Here is a 23,167-nt window from a genome sequence, read left to right on the forward strand (position 1 = left end):
GAAAAACATACGGAGAACCTGGAATAATAAATATAAACAGGATCACAATAGTGTGACTGTTTAATAAGCATTCACACAATAACAAACCAACAGAATAGTAATGAATGTCCTGAAATGGTTATGGATTGGCACCATTACCTGAACACTCACAGCTGTAAAATATTAGAAAAGGGTAGCGAAACCAAACAAAGCAAGTTGATTTTAACTTTTTTTTGTGGCGCTGTTTTCTGAGTGTAAAACTTTGTCTCAGTGCACTCAGCTGTGTAACCTGCCGGTCTTAGGTTCTGCTCCAAGAATCGAAGCTCTGCCAGAGGACATCAGCGTCGAACCAGGCAAAGTCCTAACAGTCGCCTGTGCCTTCTCCGGTGATGCCAGAAACATTGAGTGGTCCCGCGGCGGGAAAACCATCAAGGTGACCGCCGGTGGACGGTTCCACATTGAGACCACTGATGACTTGACCACCCTCATCATCACTGACGTGAAGCAGGAAGACGCCGGAGCCTACACCCTCAAACTGTCCAACGAACTCGGATCTGACACAGCGACTGTCCACATCAGCATTCGATCAGTGTAAAAACAAAAAAATCTGATCCTTTACATGTCCCCTTGTCCCTCCTTTCATGCCTTTTTATTTATTAATTGAACAAAGTGGTTTACTTTGATAAAAGATCAGGAATTTTCTTGTAAATAGGAACTATTTTTGTACCAAACTTGACATTAATTTTTGCCAAACTAGACTGAAGTCTAAAGATGTAAAATGTGCCATATTGGATAACATTGACTTAGGATGTTTGATCCATTTTTCTGTGACATGTACATAATGTATATAGCCGAATGTACCGGTTATGGGAAATGTATGCATTGTTATTTATGACAATAATATAAACTGAAACTTAAAGAAACTTGTAGTTTTAACAGGAGAAAGTTTCGACAGGAACGAATACCCTGTTAAAGTGAGAAACTAAACTCTGTGCCTCAACGATCAGTTGAAGTCTAAGATTGCCTCAGCAGGTAGAGAGGCTCCCTGTTGATGTTACGAACCGAAGACAAAACCATGAAGGCGCCGCTGCAACAGAAGAAAGGAGAGAGCGGTGCTTTAAGATTGTAACAGGAGCGTGAGATCCTGAGTGCTGTTTGCATCTACCCTCATGTAAGCAGGACGACTGGACCTCGCACCCCGACTGACGATGTCATGCCGTTTTTATGACGAGCTCACGGTGCGAGCGGCCTGCACCGCCTGAGCACAAGTGTTTCTTTTTGTTTTGTGCTCTGCTCCTGGCAAACGACCGCCGGCTCAAGCTCTTCAGTCGTGCAATCAACCTGGCCAATCACATGAAAGCAGAGTCCTCCCGGTGCTCGTTTCCAGGCGCAGAGCTGCCTCTCGGAGGTGTGCCGTGTGTTCGCGTGTTAGTTTTTAGAAGTCCACGTGTCAGTCAGGCTGGTCGATACCAAGGACCCGAACAGCATCGAACCAGCTCCGGCTGCGTTCAGCTGCTTGGTTGTCATCCTGCACTTTGTTGGATTAAAGTTAGAGTTGTAGCGTTAATTTTGCAGCCTCCTTGAGTCTTTTTTTTCCTCCCATTATTGATTTAATAAAGCATGATGATCAGCACAACACAACGGGTCTGCCTAGTTCTTTGATGTGTGTTATAAATTATTACATTTAAAACACACTTCGGGTTTCGTTGAGTGAACGACCTGAGGTTGTTGCTCTGCAGTTGCAAACATTCATGAAGGAATCTCCAAAACATTTGCGGGGGGGTCACAGAAGGATTTTAATCTTGTTGCTTGAATTTTGAACATGTTCCAAAACTTTGCAAGACAAATTATCTTGAAGGCTCGTCTGCGTCATTATCCTCAGCTCTCAGGGAAGAGGTTTGCTTCAGAGTGTGAATGAGAATCAGCACCTCCAAATCTGAGGCCGTGGTCCTCAGTGAGGGTGGACTGTCCTCTCCAGGTTGGGGGTGATCGATGTTCTGCCTCAGGTGGAGGAGTTCCAAGTATCTCGGGGTTTTGTTCACAGTGAGCGAAGAATGGAGTGTGAGGTCAACAGATGGATTGATGCAGCTTCTGCAGAATTGTGGACTCTTGAAAGTCCTCCATGTTGAGGAGCTGAGCAGCAAGAAGAAGCTCGCTGTTTACCGGTCAGTCTACGTTCCTACCCTCACCTATGGTCAGGAACTCTGAGTAGTGGCCAAAGGAACAAGGTCACAGACACAGGGAGTTGAAATGAGTTTCCTCCGCAGGATTGATGGACTCTCCCTTAAGAGATAGGGTGAGAAGTTCAGTTATCCAGGAGACTCGGAGTAAATCCGCTGCTCCTCCACATCCAGAGGAACCAGTTGAGGTGGTTCAGACATCTAGTAAGGATGCTCTGTGGACATGTTCTGGGCCTGTCCAACTGGGAGGAGACAACGGGGACGACCCAGGACACGCTGGAGAGACTATATCTCTCAACTGGTCTGGGAACATTGGGAGTCCTCCCAGAAGGAGCTGGAAGAGGAGGCTGTGGAGAGGCCTGGACCTCCCTGATGGAGCTGCATCATCAATGCAACTCTTTCAAAACAAACAGTTGATGGAAGAAACGGGAAATAAACAAGTTTAAGATGGAATGAAATGTATTAAATCTGGACACATTTGAGCTTTTAACAACTAAAAGTGAGATTTTTGGTGATGTTAAAGAAAAATGATAAATTTCTATAAAAAATACATTTGCTAGTGATAATGCTAATTTTATTAATGCTACTTAAGCTAGTTCATCCATCGTCTTTAACTGCTTCTTTCAATTTGGGTCGCTGGGGTCACTGGTGTCCATATCCAGCAGTCACCATGAGAGAGGCGGGGGACACCCCTGGACAGGTCTCTAGTCCATCACAGGGACACATGGAGACAAACAACCATTCTCTCTCTCACCTAGAGACAATTTAGAGTCACCAATCAGTCTAACATGTTTTTGGTCTGTGGGAGGAAACTGGAGTACCCGGAGAAAACCCACGCAGCACGGAGAGAACATGCAAACTCCACCCAGAGAGACCCCCGGCTGGGATTTGATCCGGCGACCGTCTCGATGAGAAGCGTCAGCGCTCATCAACTGCACCACCGTGTCCTTTGAAAAATATATAAAGTTTCAAAATAAAAGAACCTGTTTTTAAATTTGAAATCAATTTTATGTCAAAAGAAAAGATAATGTATGCTGAACAAAAACAAAATGATTTTTTTTCATGTGAATTCTTAACAGTGAAAATCCACAGCAGCAGCTTCAGTTTTAAATATTTTATCTGTGATGTTTGTGTAATTTTTAACTTCTTATCATTTAGACGGTTGTATTTAAAGTCTCTTTAGTCCAAAACGTTGTTTTTTTTAAATACCAGATAATTATATTTTAGTCTCAGCTTTTTTGTTTAATCTTCCTGTAAAAATACAATGATCTGATTGGTCGGACACTCTGAGCACAGTGAAACTTGTCAGCAGTGCTGGATGATCTGCTGCAGGTAAACGCTGATGATGTACAAGCTGCGTCCTGTCCTCAGTGGACCCGCAGGTCCAGCCCAGTCAGAGGCGAGAACGAGGGCAGCTTGTTGAAGCCCAGCAGCTGGCGGGTGCAGGACTCCCAGCTCAGACCCAGCTCCAGACGGCTGCAGATGCAAGGATACTGCCAGTCGGCCCAGCGGACCCAGTCCACAGCCTTCTTGACCTGGTCCCAGCGTTCAGGTCTGCAGGGACAAAACATTCAGAGTCAGTTTCTGTTGAGTCCATCAGAGAATAAAGATGATAGCAGCTGGAGCTGCAGCTGGTTCCACTGGTTTGAAGCTGCAGACACAAACGGTCATCTCAGTGACGGTCCAGAACGGGTCGGGTCAAAATCCTCAGTGAGGTCCACAAGGCTGCCTAAACCAGATCCAAGTCCCTAATGCAGAGAGACGTCTGGGTCTTGATCAGTCATACAGCCTTGTGGGCCTCCCATCATTGCTGGGTTCTGGTTCTGTGGCTCTATGACCAGTTGTCCTGGAACCAACAGACCTAACCCACACTGACTCTGGATTTCTGGACCGGTTCTTTTTGGCTGCTTTGTTCTGATTGGTCGTACCGGTCATGTGACTGTGACGTCAGTGATTTTCTGCTCAGCTGACGTGTTTTTAATCAAACCATGAATGAATTCAGTTCTGGTTCGGGTCAGACCTGAGTCCTGAGGCCTCCTCCAGGTGAAACAAGTTCCTCAGCAGCTTTCCTTCCTCCAGCTGCTCCACCCTCATCAGCTGCAGAACCATGAGCGTGGCGATCATCCTCAGGATGTCTGCGTGGGCCCTCGAGCCTGGAACACACACCGTGAGAAACATGAAGACCCAAAGCTGAGATGGGACCGGCTGTTAGAACGGTTCCTTACAGACAGAAGGTTCTGAAGTCGGAGAACATCTGGAAAGAGTTTTACAGGTGATGGTCTGACATGGAGGTTTAATAAAATATATTTTTGATTTGATTTATTTTATTTTTTTATTTGAAACTACAGGTCCTTCTCAAAAAATTAGCATGGGACAGGCATTTTGGGTTTTCATGAGCTGTATGCCATAATCATCAGTATTAAAACAATTAAAGACCTGAAATATTTCAGTTGGTGTGCAATGAATCTGAACTATATGAAAGTTTCATTTTTATCATTACATTATGGAAAATAATGACCTTTATCACAATATGCTAATTTTTTGAGAAGGACCTGTACACTTCAAATGAACCAGATGTACCGAGCTGCTGCAGCATCTGTAACTGATGTCCAGTAACTGATGTCCTGATTCTGGGCGGAGCCAACAGGAGTCAGCTTTGGAGCGTTCGATTCCTCAGCATGCACGTGGATCTGCTTTTTGTACTAAATGCTTTGCTCATGCACAACACACGTGCTTTTCATCCGCTGGTGGCGCTGGTAATGCCGACAAGCAGCGGTCGTGAAGCGTGTGCTGCAAGTGTTTTGTTCCTGTCCTTTTGTTTTGCTTACAGTAGTAGGAATAACTTCTTATCCTTATGTGGTTTGTGTTTTGGCACTTTGTTTGATGAACTCTGTTTGGACCAGACGCAGTTGCAGTACGGCCCGGAGTTTCTGCTCCTCATGCGGGACTCTGGAGCGGGCGCTGTGGAACCTTTTGCAGCTTTCCCAGCAGACATTCTCGGGGCAGGGACCTCAGCTAAAGACCGGTGCTGGGAGCAGAAGCCACCAAGCGTAAGGAAACGGGGAGGACGTGGTGGTGTTCAACAGAGACTGGTCGCCCCCAACCAACTGGTTAGGGGACAGCCTTGGAAAAAGAAAAGAGGGGGCGGAGTCTGTCTTACAGCTGAGTGAGCCACATGAGCGGCATGGATTGTTCATTTAAAATAATCAAGCACAACCGAATCTTTTTTATTATTTTTTTTTTTTATTTACACTTTATTTATCCAGGTAGTCTCACTGAGTCACAAGAACTCATTTTCAAGAGAGACCTGTTTTGGGGATCAGATGGTGGGTGTTAAGGGCCTTGCTCAAGGGTGTTTAATCGTCTCCACCCACATTTTGATGTCGTCAGTCCTCGGAGTTGAACCTGCGACTTTCCGATCACAGGCCCATCTTTAACCTCTGCCACCACTCCCACTTTAGTCCCCCTCGGCGATCACTGAGTGGGCCAGGCCACCGGGAAATGTCCCGGTGCTCCCAATGGCCAGTCCATCCCGGGCCGCGCTGATTGGCTCAGTAACCGTAGCATCAGTCTGTCTGCTCTCTTTCACTCTGCTCTTTAAGAGAGTTTAGAACATTGCAAGAGTGTGGGATGGGTTTATAAAGCCTTAAAATATATATAAATACTAAAATAAATATAACGTCCCTACTTCGCAGGTTGTCACTTATCGCGGGGATGTCTGGAACGTAACTCCTGCAGTGAGTGAGGGACTGGTGTATCTGATAAACACATTCTGAAGTTTGTTTCTCAAAAACTTTTAAAATACCCTCAATACGTTCAACAAAACCAGCTCTTTCATTTTTTGACAAGACTGAGAGCTTTGTAGGTTAGAAATAAGATTTTGAATTCAATTCTGGACTTGACAGGGAGCCAGTGGAGAGAAGCTAAAACTGGAGAGATATGATCTCTCCCACTAACTCCAGTTAAGACTCTGGCAGCAGCATTTTGGATCAACTGAAGACTTTTTAAAGTATTTGGACACTCAGATAATAAACCATTTCAATTGTTCAACCTAGACTTGATAAATGCATGGACCAGTTTCTTTACATCATTTTTGGACAAGATGTTTCTAATTTTAGTGATATTACACAAGTGGTTCTGGTAAAAAAAAAAAATTGTGGGGGTCAAAAGACATAAATTAGACAAACGTCTACGTTTGGACGTAGAAACTGTAGAAGGAGAAAAGATGATCTGTCAACTAAAAACAGGAAAGACTCACCCAGAGAACGGATGCCTTTCTTTCTCAGGAACTCGTTGGCGAAGACGTCTACGTTCAGATGTATGAGCTGTCCCAGTTCTGTGGTCAGCTCCCAGTATCCGTCCTGCCACACAAACGGAAACACCAGCTGGACTTTCAAACCTGCAGTCCTGTAGAATCTGACTTCAGGCTTTTTATGTTCTCGTTTATTTGTAACGTTTGTGAAATTTAACTAAAGATCTTTGGGGTCAAGTGTCTCTGCTCTTCTTGTGTTCTGGGTTGGAAGCTGCAACGTTCAGGAGCCACTGATCTGGAGTCAGATGTGAGCCCATCTGATGAAGCTCAGACCAAACTGGGTCCAACAAGATCACAAACAAGAGCTGATCTACAACAGAACGAGTCAGGAAGAAAAGAACCAAGGAGCTGCTGCAGTCTAGAGTCCAGAACCTCAACCTGACTGAAAACTCAGGTGGACCTTCAAAGAGCTGAGCAGAACCTTCAATGATGTAAAGAAGAGTGGGCCAGAACTGCTCCAAAACTATGAAAGTGACTGAAAAGGTCCTACAAAAACCCACCGAGAGTTCTGGTTCTAAAGGAGGTTCTACAGCTGCTGGATCAGGACCTGGAACCAGTTTTAGCTGAATAACTCTGTGGTTGTTCCTTTGATGCTGTAGAACTAGATTCTTGGACATCCTGAGGACCAGATGATGTTTCTATTTCATCCCTCCTGACTGCCAGAAGGCGGTGCTGAATGTACTGAATGTTCCCTTCGCGCATGCGCTGTTCGAGTAATAATACCAACGGAGTCACAGGTGTGACACGGTTGACCAATCAGAGGCTATATAGCCTGATGTCATCCGCAGCTCTGCTCCTTTTTTCTTCTCGCGCGAGGTTCAATTCAGGGCTTCAGCCCTTTAGACCTTTTCTGAACTTTTTACCGTCGTCGGAAGCCTGACTGCCCGTCTGCAGGAGTAGCGTATTCGCCCTCCTAGGGCTGCGGCGGTTTAACCCTGTTCAAAGGTATTTTCTGCTGATTCGTTGGGGACTACGGCGGTTTCCGCCTCTCCCAACTTACAGCGTCTGACTCTGTGTGATTTAACACTGGTGAGTAGTGGTTTTTTGCTTGTATTTTGCTATTGGTTAGCGGTAGCGTTCGTTCCGCTCCTGTTTACTGGAGGCCTCCAACCGCATGGTCGGTTGGACTGTGCTCCTGTTTGCTTATTACGTAGCCAGCTGAGTTCCTGGCCTTGTTTTCATTGGTGAAGACAAGCGTTCGCACCCCCTCTCCCAATTGCCCTCTCTTACCAGCTGAGCTAGCGGTGCTAGCCTCTCTGAGTTTGGCCTTGTTTTAATTGGTGAAGGCGAGCGTTCGCGCCCCCTTTCCCAATTGTCCTCTTTACCAGCTGAGCTAGCGGTGCTAGCCTCTCTGAGTTTTGGCCTTGTTTTAATTAGTGAAGGCGAGCTTTCGCGCTCCCTCTCCCAATTGTCCTCTTTACCAGCTGAGCTAGCGGTGCTAGCCTCTCTGAGTTTTGGCCTTGTTTTGATTGGTGAAGGCGAGCGTTCGCGCCCCCTCTCCCAATTGTCCTCTTTACCATCTGAGCTAGCGGTGCTATCCTCTGAGTTTTGGCCTTGTTTTAATTGGTGAAGGCGAGCGTTCACGCCCCCTCTCCCAATTGTCCTCTTTTCCCAGCTGAGCTAGTGGTGCTAGCCTCTGACCTTTGGCCTTGTTTTAATTGGTGAAGGCGAGCATTTACGCCCCCTCTCCCAATTGTCCTCTTTACCAGCTGAGCTAGCGGTGTTAACCTTTCCGAGTTTCTTGCCGTAATTTTTTCATCCTATATCTTGGACATCAATCAACCTTTATTTATACAGGTAAATCCCATTGAGCCTCGAGGACTCATTTACAAGAGAGACCTGATTTCAACAAAGAAAGATGACAACAATGGACATAGCTGGGTAAGGAGCATGGATGGCTCTCACTGCAGTACAGTCTGTGGAGCCATGCTCCAGACAGATGACTGTCACGACCTGTGTCCTGCCTGCCTTGGACATGACCATCTGGTGGAGGCCCTGTCAGAGAACCCCTGCATGAATTGCAGCTTCATGTCGCGTGCTGTGAGGGTGGCCCGGCTGACCCAGTTTCACCTTGAACACGGCAATGACCTCCCGCCTTCTGGGCAGGAGGCTCCACCTAGGCGCTCGAAACGCCGGACTGAGGCCGCAGTCTCTGTGGCCCCTCCTGGGAAGAAGCGAGCCAGGTCTGATAGGGGCCTCTCCACGAGGGTGGAGCAGCTCTCCACTGAATTAGCGGAGATGAAGTCCCTTTTTCAGGTACGCCAACTGGGAACTGAACCAGTGGCAGCAACCGGATTCTCCTCCCCACCCATGCCTTAACTGGCTGCGGAGGAAGATGTGCTATCCTTGGCTGCCTCTGCCTCTCACTTTTTAGGTGAGGAAGAGGGGCATTCATTTCAAGTCTCAGAGACAGCTTCACTTTCTTCTTCTCGGAGCGCAGTTAGTGGGTCTGGTGACGGCTCGATGCAGGACGTCATGCGTATGGCCCTGAGACAACTGCAGCTGGACGTCCCGCAATCAGAGGCGTCCACCCCCGGAAGTGCCTTCTTCAGGCGCGAACTGACCCATCCTTCCTTTTCTGTCCTTCCATCAGAGGAGTTCCTGAGGGAGTTGCATGGTTGCTGGCGGGATCCCAAAGCCTTTGCGCGCCTCTCCGCAGATGGCCAAGTGTTGGCAGCTATGCATGAGCCAGCTGAAGCAGGCTTGGATCGCATGCCGGCGATAGAACCTGCTGTTGACTCTCTCATCGTGTCACCAGAGGAAGCTCTGCGCAGTCATGTTCGGTGCCCACGAGCTCAGTGTCGTGTCATGGATGAATTCTTCTGCAGAGCCTATGCCGCCGGAGCACGTGCTGGCCGCTTAGGTAATTCCTTGGCACAACTCATGCTTGCCCTCTCCGCGTCCCTTCAGGGGACTAGTGGTGCGACAGCAGCAATGGGTTTTAGCGATACAGCGCTTCAGGCCTTTGCACTAATGACGAGGGAACTTGGGCGCGTGATGTCCTCCTTGGTCCAGGCTCGCCAACAGGTCTGGTTGGCGCAGTCAGCATTGACTGAGCCATGCCGTAGAACCCTCCGTAATGTCGCAGTGGTGCCGGGGGAGTTGTTTGGTTCGGCTGCCTTGGAAGTGCTGGAACGGACTGTCCAAGCACGACAGAGAAGGCAGCAATTTTCAAGCCTTAGCAGGGCAATGCCCCCTCCACCTCCTCGGCATCCAAGGTGCCCGTCGGCTGACTCCAGCATGCAGCCGCCGCCTGGGGGTCATAACTGGCCGGGTGGGCCTTACCCTTGTGCGGTTCAGCAAAGGCCCAGCAGGAGCTTTTGTGGGTCGATCCACCGACCAGCTGGGCAGGCTCGGACCAGGGACTCTGGCCACTACCACCCCCTCTGGGAGAGTGGTCCCTCCACAGCAACATAATGCTGATGATCTGGGACCGTTTTGGTCAGGCAGAGATAGACCTGTTTGTGACGGAAGAGTCGACTCAGTGTCCCCTATGGTACTCTCTTATGGGGGCGTCGGGTGCGTTGGGCCAGGACGCATTGGCTCATCCTTGGCCAAGGGTCCTTCTATATGCCTTTCCACCCCTTTCTCTAATTTGGCCAACCCTTCAGAGAGTCCTTGAGGAGGGCCACAGGATGCTGCTGGTGGCTCCATATTGGCCAGCGCGACCATGGTTCCCACTGCTACGAAGTCTATGTCAGGGCGGCCCATGGTGTCTTCTGACCAGAAGAGACTTGCTGTCTCAGTTGGGGGGACTGATATGGCACCCCAATCCTCAACGTCTTCGGCTGTGGGTGTGGCCATTGCAAGGCTAGGACAGCAGCTGACTGGAGTTTCGAGCCCCGTCCGATGCACCATCCTGGGCGCCAGAGCACCCTCTACTCGTCAGCAGTACGAAAACAGGTGGCATCTGTTTTCCCAATAGTGTTCTGATCACGAGGATCCAGTCTCCTGTACAGTACCCACCATTCTGGAGTTTCTCCAGTCTCTCCTTGGTAAGGGTCGCTCTCCTTCGACGCTTAAAGTTTATGTAGCGGCAATATCATCTAATCACGCTGGCATTTATGGATGTACGGTAGGGAGCCATAATCTAGTCTCTCTTTTTCTACGTGGTGCCCGTAGGTCACACCCGCCGACAGCTCCATGAGCACCAGGTTGGGACCTGCCCTTGGTTCTCAAAGCTCTGTGCCACCCTCCTTTCGAGCCTCTGACGCAGGTGGACCTCAAGTGGCTTTCATGCAAGACGGCTTTTTTGTTGGCTATTTCCTCAGCAAAGAGGGTCAGCGAGCTACACGCTCTCTCAGTCAGCCCCTCATGTCTCAGGTGGGGCCCTGAGGGCTTGTGTGTTACCTTGTGGCCAAACATTACATTTGTACCAAAGGTGTTATCTCACTCTCACTGTAACCAACCATGAGGCTGGCACGTTTTCAGCCTATGCCTGATGAGGGGTCTGGATTATTGTGACCGGTGAGGGCACTGGAGGCATACGTTGCAGCTACTGCCATGATAAGACATTCAGACCAGCTGTTTGTGTGTAATGGAGGCCCTAGGTTAGGCTGTCCTCTTTCCAAACAGCGCCTCTCCCACTGGATCGTGGAAGTCATCTTCCACGCCTATGCTGTAGGGTTCGGCCCCCTGCTGGTCGGCTTGAAGGCTCACTCTACCAGGAGCATCTCCGCTTACTGGGCTGACTTGAGAGTGGTTCCGCTGGAAGCAATATGTACTGCTGCATCATGGGCTTCCCCAAGCAGGTTCACCAGATTTTAAAGAGTTAACGTGGCCACCCCTCATCCCCTGGGCCAGGTTCTTCTACAAGGGTCCTCTGGGCCTCCTCAGTGAGGTGGGTGTTTAGGATTAATTTTGACATTGTTGGTATTAGTCATTCAGTGATTTCAGCACCGCCCTCTGGCGGTCAGGAGGGATGAAATAGAACGAAAGTTACGTATGTAACTACGGTTCTATGAATCCCCGATGACCGCCAGAGCTTCTCTGTCACTCAGAATCCTTGCATTCCGCGAGAAGATTCTGTAGGAGCAGAGCTGCAGATGACTTCGGGCTATATAGCCTCTGATTGGTCATCCGTGTCACACCTGTGACTCCATTGGTATTATTACTCGAACAGCGCATGCGTGAAGGGAACATTCAGTGCTTTCAGCACCGCCCTCTGGCGGTCATCCGGGATTCATAGAACCGTAGTTACATACGTAACTTTCGTTATGGTCCACTCTTGTTTACACCATCGTCAGCTAACGGACTGTTGACCGTTCTCTGTACGTCTAAACAAAGAGCCGTGTTTAAAGAACTGTCGTGTTTTTTAGAAATAAAAGTTGGAGATGAAAAGATTCTGACCCAAACTTCTTTAGATGTTTGTTTTAACTTGAAGGTATGGAGCCATTATTTGAACAGTTGTTAGCAAAATATCTCCTAAGGTAAAATCTGGCGTGGAGGAGAGTCATCCAGCACGTACTCCGAGCGTGACTCGTCTCATGAGCTCGTTTGGATTAAGATGAGCACGAACGGCAGCGGGCGACGTGCATCACTTCGGGTGATTCTTGTGTTTTAGGCTGATTGAGGCGACTCACCGAGTCCTGCAGCTTGAAGATCTGGGTCCATTTGTGCTGCTGGGCTTCAAGTTGTGAAACTCTGAACCTGCAGAGCAGCAGAACAAGGTTTCAGCTGGTGGACAATTATCGAACGCTTCAGTGGGAGATCATGTAAGCTCAGCGGCTGTCGTGTAAAACGTTTCAGACTCACCGACAGACCTGGGGCCTGCACGGACCTCCCAAGAAATTAAGTTGCTTTCCGAACTTGATGTTGCTGAAGACTCCTTCTGGAGCTTTCGCTTTCTGCTTCACAAGAGCTGTATCCAGAGGCGGAAACTGCACAGAGATCATATCCGACAATGTGTGGACTTTCATCTCTTCAGCTACGTCAGGCTGCAGACAGAGGAGCTGGGGTGGAGGAGGTGGAGGACATGGTGTGGGAATTAACATTTTTACATTGTAGCGTCTTTGTCTTTCAATGTTGGTACGAACGTATGCAGATGGTTTTCTCTCGAGTCTCTCAGCCACCATCTGCAAAAAAAGAAGCAGCTCAGAGTGAAACAGTCCCATCAGAACCGGTCCTGTCACTTCAGCCCGACTGATGATCACGTTTCTTTACTCAGATCATGTGTGGTCTAACAGTGCAGCAGTTTATTAACAACAACAACAACCATTATTATTATTAATATTATTATTATATTAATAACAACAACGACAACCATTATTATTATTATTATTATATCAATAACAACAACAACAATTATTATTATTAGCTTACCTCTGAAGACAGAGAGCGACGCCTCATCACTTCTGCTGCTGCGTTTCCAGAATCAGAATCAAAAGCTGCGATCTGAGCGGGATGTCTTCTGCGGTCAGAAGCCACAGCCTGAAGAACAGAAACAGGTTCTTCAAGTGCAACAGGTTCTGGTGGTGGAGGAAAATATCCAGCTGCAGAAACAAAGGATCTGGGTGCAGAACCAAAAGGTACGGGTGCAGAACCAAAACATGGGCCAGCAGAACCAGAATGTCCAAATGTAAAACCTTGAGGCTTCGGTGGCTGTTCACGAGCTGTGAGTGCCAGTTCTAAAGGTTTGTGTAAAAAGCCAAAGGTTCTGCCTCCCATGAGAGCGGAACCATCAGACAGAGCAGAATCAGCCGAAGGTTCATAGTCTAGGACCGAACATGCGCTGACGTGAGCTTCAGCAGCGCTGGGTGAACGTTCACTTCCTGACGACTGGTCTTCCTGCAAGAGACAAACACAAAAACCTGAGTCCGTGTGTTCTGAGATGTAACAGAACCAGATGAGACCTCTTGATGTTGTTTACTGATGTCAGCCATGGGCGTCAGAAGCATTTGTAATAAGGGGGGGACATTGGTGTGGGGGGTCTGGGGGTCCTCCCCCAGAAAATTTTGAATAAAGTAGTAGTAGCCATTTCCTACATTCTGATGCACTTGAACAGGTTTTACATTTACCTCCAGATGTAAACACTTGATTCAATAATTATTTTAGAGACACTTCCTTCAACTAGTCCATATCTGCATCATCCTGTTTTGAAACTCACTCCTGTGGCTAACTAAGGTAATTAATGTGACAATCACAAACAATGATTTTAGGGGTGCACTTCAATTTTATTTTATTTTTATTTTGTTATTTAGTTTTATTTGTAACAACATGCCACTGTCATAAGTAATGGTGACACTGAACTGCATGTATAAAAATAAAAATAAATTACTTTATCCAATGAACAGCTGCAATTTTTAGAACCACCAACAGTGGCTTTAGGGGGACTTTTACTGTTTTCTGGTTTAGTGATACTCATAACAGAAAATGACCTGGCATCATGCAGCCTTCAACACTAAATTACACTGCGCCAAGAACTGACTGGAACTGACAGTACTCAGAATAACTTTTGATTTGTGTATACATTTTAGATTTCATTCATTCATAACTGCTCAGAGCCCTTCATCACTCACCTCAGAAACAGAACTATCTTCACTGTCCCAACCTGCCTGTGGTGGACAATAGTAACGGACATCATCACATTCCTACATCAAGAGAGACGAGAGATGGATCAAGCATCACATGAAACAAAATCCCAGAATATACAACATAATACAATATGGTTTAACTGTCAAAACAACTCAGTAGATTTTATTTCATCACTGAATGTGGGTGAAGTGAAAGCTAAAGTTAAGCTAGCTGATCACCTAACATGAACTAGCCAGCTAACTGCACAAACTTTCCATGGGGGAGAAAACTCCTGTGGGGACATTTTGACTTAATTATTTGTAAAGTACCTCCACCTAATGGTCATTGTGTCTGTGGAGGGATCAGATATCGCAAACAATTAATCATCATCCAAGAACACCAATCTACTGTTCATTAAAGTAGCTTCATCCTAATTTTACATTTAGTTGAACAGTAATTTAACATGCGCTACGGCTAGCAAAAAAAGAACGAGGTTTTAGCAACAGCTGGACACTGAGATGTCAGTGAGACCATAGACATATATACATAGACGCCTCATTGAGCGCTGAATCGAACGTTGATGCCATATTGAATGTGGCAAAAGTGAAGTGATAGATGATGCCTCATTCAATCAGTGGCAACACAGAAAACGCTGTGCAAGACCATTCTTTTACAAGGTTTATAACTTACACACATGCACACACAGACAGCGTTATATATATATATATATATATATATATATATATATATATATATATATATATATATATATATATATACATATACATACATACACAGGCAGACAAACACATACATATTAAACAGACATAAAAATATGTTATATATATATTCATTTTTTTCCCCAATATCCCCCACTTCCTGTAAAGATATATTGGTATATGTTCATCAATGTGATTAATCAAAATCAGTTAAGTGTGAACATTAGTGCTCTTCAGAATCTGATTATTATAGACACAGAATGAATGCTAAATACAACAACAACAAGTATTATTATTATATTAAAAAGAACAACAACTACTACTATATTATTATTATTATTATTATTATATTAACAACAACTATTATTATTATTATATTAACAACTACTATTATTATTATTATTAGCTTACCTTTGAAAACCGACGGCTACGCCTCATCAATTTTGCTGCTGCGTTTCCAGAATCAGAATCAAAAGCTGCGATCCGAATGGGATGATATCCAGCTACAGAACCAACGGATCTGGGTGCACGTTCACTTCTCGACATCTTGTCGTCCTGCAAGAGACAAACACAAAAACCTGAGTCCGTGTGTTCTGAGACGTAACAGAACCAGATGAGACCTCTTGATGTTGTTTACCGACGTCAGCCATGGGCGTCAGAAGCATTTGTAATGTGGGGGGGGACATTGGTGTGGGGGGTCTGGGGGTCCTCCCCCAGAAAATTTTTGAATAAAGTAGTAGTAGCCATTTCCTACATTCTGGTGCACTTGAACAGGTTTTACATTTACCTCCAGATGTAAACACTTGATTCAATAATTATTTTAGAGACACTTCCTTCAACTAGTCCATATCTGCATCATCCTGTTTTGAAACTCACTCCTGTGGCTAACTAAGGTAATTAATGTGACAATTAATCACAAACAATGATTTTAGGGGTGCACTTCAATTTTATTTTTTTTTAATTTTTTTATTTAGTTTCATTTGTAACAACATGCCACTGTCATAAGTAATGGTGACACTGAACTGCATGTATAAAAATAAAAATAAATTACTTTATCCAATGAACAGCTGCAATTTTTAGAACCACCAACAGTGACTTTAGGGGACTTTTACTGTTTTCTGGTTTAGTGATACTCATAACAGAAAATGACCTGGCATCATGCAGCCTTCAACACTAAATTACACTGCACCAAGAACTGACTGGAACTGACAGTACTCAGAATAACTTTTGATTTGTGTATACATTTTAGATTTCATTCATTCATAACTGCTCAGAGCCCTTCATCACTCACCTCAGAAAAATAACTATCTTCAATGTCCAAACGTTGTGACACTGCCTGTGGCAGACAATAGTAACTGACATCATATTCCTACATCAAGAGAGACGAGAGATGGATCAAGCATCGGGGGAGGGTTCTATCACCACATGAAAATCATCAGCTTTAAAAAATAAAGAAAATTGTGTGAAATAACGTCAGAAAATAAATAGACATATCTGGTCTCGCTTCATTCAATTCATTTCACCAAAGTTCATGCTCATTAATCCACATATAACTACAACAGTGTTCACTCAGGTCATCTGGACGGTTTCTTTTGTTGCTGAGATGTTTCATCCTTCATCCGAAGGACTTCTTCAGCCTGAGGAGCCCACCGTCAACTCCTCTAAGGCAGCCATGCCGAAGTGTTTCAAAACACCATAGTTCATGCTCATTAATGGAAACAATAAATTAATCAGTTCAGTTTATTTATACAGCACCAAGTCACAACAGAAGTCATCTCAGGGCACTGAACAGAAACATTCGTACATAAAAAGTAAGTTAACACTATTAAACCGAGGAGCATTAGTGGTTGTGCCTTGTTGTTTGAACCCAATGGTCTTATCATCTGACTTTTAAAGATTAAAGTTGTCAGATCAAGAACCAAACATTTTTATGCAGAAAATACTGAAACTCTAAAAAAATACTCAACTCCCAATAATTTGGTAAAGTATTTGGGATTGGGATGCAATCCTTTAATACTTGTACCCAACAAGAAACAAAATCCCAGAATATACAACATAATACAATATGGTTTAACTGTCAAAACAACTCAGTAGATTTTATTTCATCACTGAATGTGGGTGAAGTGAAAGCTAAAGTTAAGCTAGCTGATCACCTAACATGAACTAGCCAGCTAACTGCACAAACTTTCCATGGGGGAGAAAACTCCTGTGGGGACATTTTGACTTAATTATTTGTAAAGTACCTAGGGATTTGATTTGTAAAAGTATGGTTATTAAGTGAAGTGGCTGATCTTCCATTAGTAACTGTGTCAAATAAAGAACCAGAAGCAACAAAATGTTTGTTGAAACAGTTCAGGATCTCGTGCTTATTTGACACAGGAACAGAGTTAACGAGAAGTTGTGATGGGAGGTCAAATGATTGGAGGGTGCCTGAGAGAGATTTGATAGTTTTCCAGAATCTGTTAGGGTCATTTAGATTTTTAGAGGTCTGAGATAAGAAATAGTTGTGTTTTGCTGCTTTGACAGCAGTTGTGCATTTATTCCTCATCTGTCGAAAACTCAACCAATCAGTGTCTGAGCCAGATTTTCTCGCTGCGGCCCAAAGATGATCTCTCCTGTGCAGGAGGTCAGCTAGCTCTGGAGTAAACCAGGGGCTGTCTCGTCTCTTTATTCTGAACTGACGAAAAGGAGCATGTTTGTGCACGAAATAAATTAAACTATTATGAAAATAGTTCCAAGCGGAGTTCACGTCATCAGTTAACAGAATACGGTGCCAGTCAAAGTGAGACAGATCCCAGAGAAATGACTGTTCACAAAAATGTTTCAGATCCCTTTTTTGAATTAATCTGGGCTTAGAAGGTGGAAGTTTAATATCTGTCAAAGCCGTCGTGCGACGACTCCCCAGCTCGAGGGGTCACCTGGCCGGCAGGGTGCGCTCAGAGTGACTTGTGGGGTGGGAGCGGCCGGTCCTGGACCAAAATATATTTTTGGACGGTCCCGTCCGGCTCTCTGAGTCACTGAACACCGAATTCGGTTGGAAGGGGGACCAACTTTAGTCCGGTTTGAAAAAAAAACGGGTCAGTTTGATGATAAAAGACTGCAGAGAAGCCGGAGGGAGCTGCCGTCCATCAGCTCGCCGTTAGTGATAATACGATAATATACATATACATATATATATATATATATATATATACATATACATATACATATACATATATATATATATATATATATATATATATATATATATATATACATATACATATATACATACACACACAGGCAGAAAAACACATACATATTAAATAAACATAAAAATATGTTTTATATTTTTTTTTTCCCCCAATATCCCCCACCTCCTGTAAAGATATATTGGTATATGTTCATCAATGTGATTAATCAAAATCAGTTAAATGTGAACATTAGTGCTCTTCAGAATCTGATTATTATAGACACAGAATAAATGCTAAATATGAATATTTTTAAATTCATCACCACAGTAGTACTGTTACACATGTTGGTAGTTGTAAACACTCAAAAGAATACACACGTTACATGCGTATAATACAACATCGGCCATTTTGTCAGTTTAGATTATTTCAGAGGAAATCTCGACTTCCTGCCGAGCCTCCGAGCTTTGATGCCAGTCAACACTTCTGAAGGGACTTTTTAACTTAGACTATAAAAATATAAAGTGTTGATCACTTTACATCAGAAAAATCTTTCCAGAGTTAATAATGACAAAAGTTCAGTTTAATTTATTTGGTGATGTTAAAGTAAAATGATCAGAAGTGTGAAAAAAGGACAAACCTCAAAGTTGTTACGGTCTATGTCCATCTGTAAAAAATGACATGAAATTCTGTTGTTGTGATAAAACTGAGGACGATCAGTGTGTTCTCACGTTAACAGTCCTCTTTCAGGTTTGATCATTAAAATGAACTCACCATAACTTCATCAAAACTGCACGTTTGCAGTAAACCGTCCCCTTCAATCTAACAACAAAAACAAAAAGTAAAATAATGTTGTTCAGATTTGTGCATATGTAGTAATAAATTATTTAAACTGAGTGTAAAAATCAGTATGGCGCTCAGTGAACCCACCCACACAGCAACAAGGCTCTAAGATTTGATCCCTAAATAAAACATTTTCACATGTGGAGTCCCTCAGGGCTGAAGACCTGGACTCTTTAGTTTTGTTAAAGCTGCTGCTCTCAAGGTTCTGCGGTCTTGTTGCGTTTTATCTTTTGAATTTGAGCAGTTTTGATGATAACACACTCAGTTATCTGTCATAAATGGATCTGAAGTTCTGGGCGTAGAGTCGCAGGAAACAGAAAGTCCGTTCTTCTTCAGTTCTGGCACACAATAAACCTGACGTGGTCTTTACCAGGTTCCAAAAAGATCCTAACCTGAGGGGAACAAAAACACTCAGCACATTCCACTGCGTTTTAATAAGTTAGAAGCAAAAAGTTAAAGCTTTAAAACTGTTTCCAATCCTGCTGCTTTCACCGGACTTCAGAGGTCCAGGATCAGGTGATTAACTGATCCTCATCAGCGGGACCACCTCTACTCTGGAGTGTACAAACTGCCCATCAACATGGGAAGGGTCAAAGGTCATTTCCAAACTGAGAGAAACATTATTCACAAGTGGAAAACATTGAAGACAGCTGCCAGTCTTCACAACAGATTCACCCCGAAGGTCAGACTGTGCATTGAGCTCCATCTCAGACTCTACAGGCCTCAGTCAGCAGGTCAAAGGTCACACACTCTTCTCTCTACAAACAACGTGACGGCATGATTTAGGTTTGGAAGGTTATATTTACAGGAACTACAAGACCTCTGGACCAGAACCAGACCAAATGGCAAATGTTAACCCAGAATGCACTGCAGCAATCGGCTCCTCCCAGCAGTGGTGGACGGCTGATGGTTTGGGCTGGTGAGCAAACAACAGGATCAGGGCATCTCTGCAGAATGATTGAACTCAACAATTTGGAAATGACCTTTGACCCTTCTCAGACTGATGGGCAGCAGCAGCAGCTGCCCTGAGGTCACTGATGATGTTTTCTGCCTTCGCGTTGTGCTCCTGGCTAGTACTGAACCTCCTGGGTCCAGTGGAAGCAGAGAGGCTGAAACCAGTAAACACTGACGGGTGGAATCTGTTGGCTGTTTTGTTCCCGTCAGGTCGGAGTTACAGCGATCCCTCACCTATCGGGGGCGGGGTTACGTTCCAGAGACGCCTGCTGTAGGTGAAAATCTGCAAAGAAGCTGATTTATATATATATATATATATATTTAAAGCTTTATAAACCCTTCCCAATCGCTTATTAACCTTTCCATGTAATTAATTTAGCGGAGGACCTGAAAATTCAACCAGAGCGTGTTCAATAAGTTTTTTTTTTTTTTTTAATTAAAGATGGGGGAGTCAGCACATGTTTGTATTTACATGGAAGATATTAAAAAAACAATGTGTGATGCAGTGAAGTCACAAGAACTGAACCGCGATGGAGTGAGGGACGACTGTCAATCATCTTTAAACCTGGTGAAAACCCGATCAGGTTTATTGTGTTTTGGATCAGGAGGGAGGACTTTCTGTTTCCCAGGATTGTAAAGTAAAATGAATCTAAATGTTAGTTTTTCATTGAAAATATAATTTTAGACATAATGACATGGAGACGTGAGACTGGACATAAATGTCCTCACTGTTGGTATCGGAGTGTCCTGAGGAGAAGTCCAGCTGATGTACGGCAGGATGTCCACATCCTCCTCTGCGATCAGCTTCGGGACGTCGGTGACACCGTCCTCCAGCAGCTGGTCCTAAAACAGGACAGATGGACCCGGTTTTATTTGGAACTGGAACAAATCCAGAGTTTAGAGTGAGTGAGGTGGAAACCAACCCTCTCCTCGATGGCCACGAAGCTGGTGAACTGAGACAGGACGGAGAACTCTTTGCTCAGCTCCACGATGAAGGACTTCAGCTCTGCTTTCTTACCCTGAACAAGCAGAAGAAACACCAGTCAGCGCAAGAACCTGGGACCGGACCGGGACAGGACCCACAAACCTACCTCGTGTTCGGCCTCGGTCGTCTCCAGACTCCCGTCTTCGTAGTCCCTGATCAGGGCCCTCGCTGTGAGCTTGTGGAGAAACTGAACACAACTCACAGGTCACTGCTCTGTCTGCTCCGTTCACAGTTTGATTCCTGAACGGAGCGACAACAAACGGGCTCTTACCGTTCCTCGGGTCTTCTGCAGCTCTGTGGTGGACACCATGGTCTGTAACTCCTGACCACGCAGGTCTCCAACAAGAGTCGCCTGCAACAATTCATTCATTCATTCATTCAACCTTAATTTATACACGTTAGTCTCACTGATTCACGAGAACTCATTTACAAGAGAGACCACAGATGAGGTACAGACAACAATAAACAACAATAAAAACAAATAATATAAGATAAAAAGTAGTGTTATAAAACAAAATCAAATCTAGGTACCTTATAAAACAAGGTAAAAATACTAAAAGTATGAACATGTTTGCTTTGATTTTTCTATTGAACTTAGCAATTGTTTAAAATCTCAATTTATAAGTTCAATAGAAAAATCAATAACAATAAAAAAATTAAAAACAATAAACCTTCTTACACCAATTAGACAAGTAGCGTCTGATCTTCAGCCGGGGCGGGCTGCCGTTTTCCATCGGCTAAATATTGATCAGGTCTCCATGTGGAGGAAGATCATTTTTAATCAAAAATGTAAAATTAATAAATAAAAACAATTAATCATACCCTATATATGCTGAGTAAAAAACCAGTGTCTGACATGGGACCGGAGCAACACCTTTAAAATGGATTTGCCACATTCTAAAACAAAGTAGAAAATAAAACGAGGTAAAGTAACGTGGTAGAAAATTTAAGCTTTGTTCGCCCGACGTACTCCAGTTGTTGACGGTCAACATTTCTGACCAGCTGCCTGACCCTCAGGTTATTAAACATGACTCCTGATGATGGAGCTGTTCTCCATCCCTCTGCATCCTGACCAGAACAGGAACCAGTACCTGCGTGCAGTGAGGCACCAAGCCGTAGACCAGGGTGTGGTGGTCGTTGAAGAGAGCGTTCAGCTGCTTCGGCGCCTGAACGGGAGGAGGAGCTGCGGGGTTGAACTGCTGCCACTTCACAGAGATCGAGCTGCAGCCGGGAGACGACATGCGCTTCACCTGACGCAGCACCTGCAGCGCACGCACGTGCACACACACACGCAGGTACACACACAGCATTAGCCGGTATTAGCACAGGTCACGTTTTTTTTCAGAATGACACAGAGGTGAAAACTGAAATGCTGGTTAAAGTATTGAAAAACTAGGCAAATGCTAAAAGTAGCAAAACAACAGCTAAAAGCAAATACTGTGGAAGAACAAAAACTACTCCAGTAGCTAAAGAAGATTTTTAAAAGAACAAAAGTTTAATGTGGGGACCTCTGTTTATTTCTACAGGAAAGTGCGTGTAAATAAAGGAGTCAGGAGGTAAATTTAAAAAGTATAAAAACTCCCAGCATCAATCTGATGATGGAGCTGAATGTTTTGATAAAAGAACAACTAAAGTGAACGGTCTTTTTGTTTTAAAAACCCAAATGGATGAACTCCTTAAATCAAACGTTCTCACCTTCTCAGCCCAGGTGTGTTTAGTTTTTGTGTCAAAGAACTCATAAGCTCCGCCCCCTGCTTGAGCGAGGGCTCTCAGCATGTGGCGATTGGCTGTCGGGCTGAAAGAACAGAAAAAAAACAACCTGGTTTGAACAAAAACTACAGTCCTGATCCAGAACTCGTCTTTCTTTTTCCTATCCAGACCTTCCTGTTGAAGTGATGACAAAATCTAAGAGCTTAGCAAACAGACCACGGATAAGCACACCCTGCTGTGACCTCTGACCCCCGCTCTACCTGAGGCCGCAGGTGAAGAGGCGGCTGTGCGGGGCGTTCTCATGGAGCAGCTGCAGAGTCAGCGCCAGATTCTGGATGTGGCCGTCCGACACCAGCAGCAGGTTCCGGACGCCGCGGGACGGCGGCAGCAGGCCGAGCGCTCGGAGGGGCCGCCACAGCTCGGTGCCACCCCCCACTGGAGAGCAGCGCTGCAGGAGGAAAACAAGTCAGAATTATTCATCGAACCCGAGCGCAAACTGAAAAAACAAATGTATTTGTTTTGCAGCCGACCCTTTTCATGAAATACATTTACTGAGTGAAAAAATCCACAGAAACAAAAAATACTTGTTTATTCCTGATGAAAAACTTTTGAACCGACCTCGATGAAGTTCTCGGCTGCCTGACGAACATCAGAGAGCGGCTGAGCTTTCAGGAATGCATCAGTGTGATCTGACAACAAGAAACAACAACAACAAACATGAGAAACAGGAAGCTCTGATGCGACAACAACAACATAAGAAACAGGAAGCTCTGATGTCACAACAACAAAACATGAGGTGTGAC

The 23,167-nt window shown here is 44.8% G+C and overlaps 3 protein-coding genes across 18 annotated transcripts in view; 1 reads left to right on the forward strand and 2 right to left on the reverse strand.

Moving 5' to 3' along the window:
• Window positions 1–1,615, forward strand: part of ttn.2 (titin, tandem duplicate 2) — a 202,703-nt gene extending 201,088 nt beyond the window's left edge. For all 16 annotated transcript variants that reach the window (XM_037686800.1, XM_037686801.1, XM_037686803.1 and 13 more), the window contains one exon: window positions 282–1,615. In XM_037686800.1, the coding sequence (XP_037542728.1) occupies window positions 282–574 (293 nt within the window). In that variant the 3' untranslated portion in view covers window positions 575–1,615. The remainder of the gene's footprint in view (window positions 1–281) is intronic.
• Window positions 1,616–3,196: 1,581 nt separating this feature from the next.
• Window positions 3,197–22,441, reverse strand: LOC119418960 (protein mono-ADP-ribosyltransferase PARP4). The gene is made up of 18 exons (XM_037686252.1): window positions 22,350–22,441; window positions 21,746–21,916; window positions 20,926–21,006; window positions 20,761–20,841; window positions 20,593–20,688; window positions 20,399–20,512; window positions 18,647–18,694; window positions 18,513–18,539; window positions 15,994–16,071; window positions 15,114–15,257; window positions 13,989–14,060; window positions 12,793–13,257; window positions 12,471–12,545; window positions 12,226–12,350; window positions 12,054–12,120; window positions 6,418–6,520; window positions 4,180–4,312; window positions 3,197–3,713 (listed from the first exon to the last, which is right to left on the reverse strand). Exons 1-18 carry the CDS (start codon window positions 22,428–22,430, stop codon window positions 3,527–3,529), a joined length of 2,148 nt encoding a protein of 715 aa, XP_037542180.1. The 5' UTR covers window positions 22,431–22,441; the 3' UTR covers window positions 3,197–3,526.
• Window positions 22,442–22,620: 179 nt separating this feature from the next.
• parp4 (poly (ADP-ribose) polymerase family, member 4) overlaps window positions 22,621–23,167 on the reverse strand; it is an 18,720-nt gene continuing 18,173 nt past the window's right edge. Inside the window, exons 23-24 of the mRNA XM_037687163.1 lie at window positions 22,983–23,053; window positions 22,621–22,812 (exon numbers count right to left, since the gene is read on the reverse strand). Of these exons, the coding sequence (XP_037543091.1) occupies window positions 22,621–22,812; window positions 22,983–23,053 (263 nt within the window). The remainder of the gene's footprint in view (window positions 22,813–22,982; window positions 23,054–23,167) is intronic.

This window comes from Nematolebias whitei, chromosome 13 (assembly GCF_014905685.2).
Source record: "Nematolebias whitei isolate Nwh7 chromosome 13, NemWhi1, whole genome shotgun sequence".
NCBI lineage: Eukaryota > Metazoa > Chordata > Actinopteri > Cyprinodontiformes > Rivulidae > Nematolebias > Nematolebias whitei.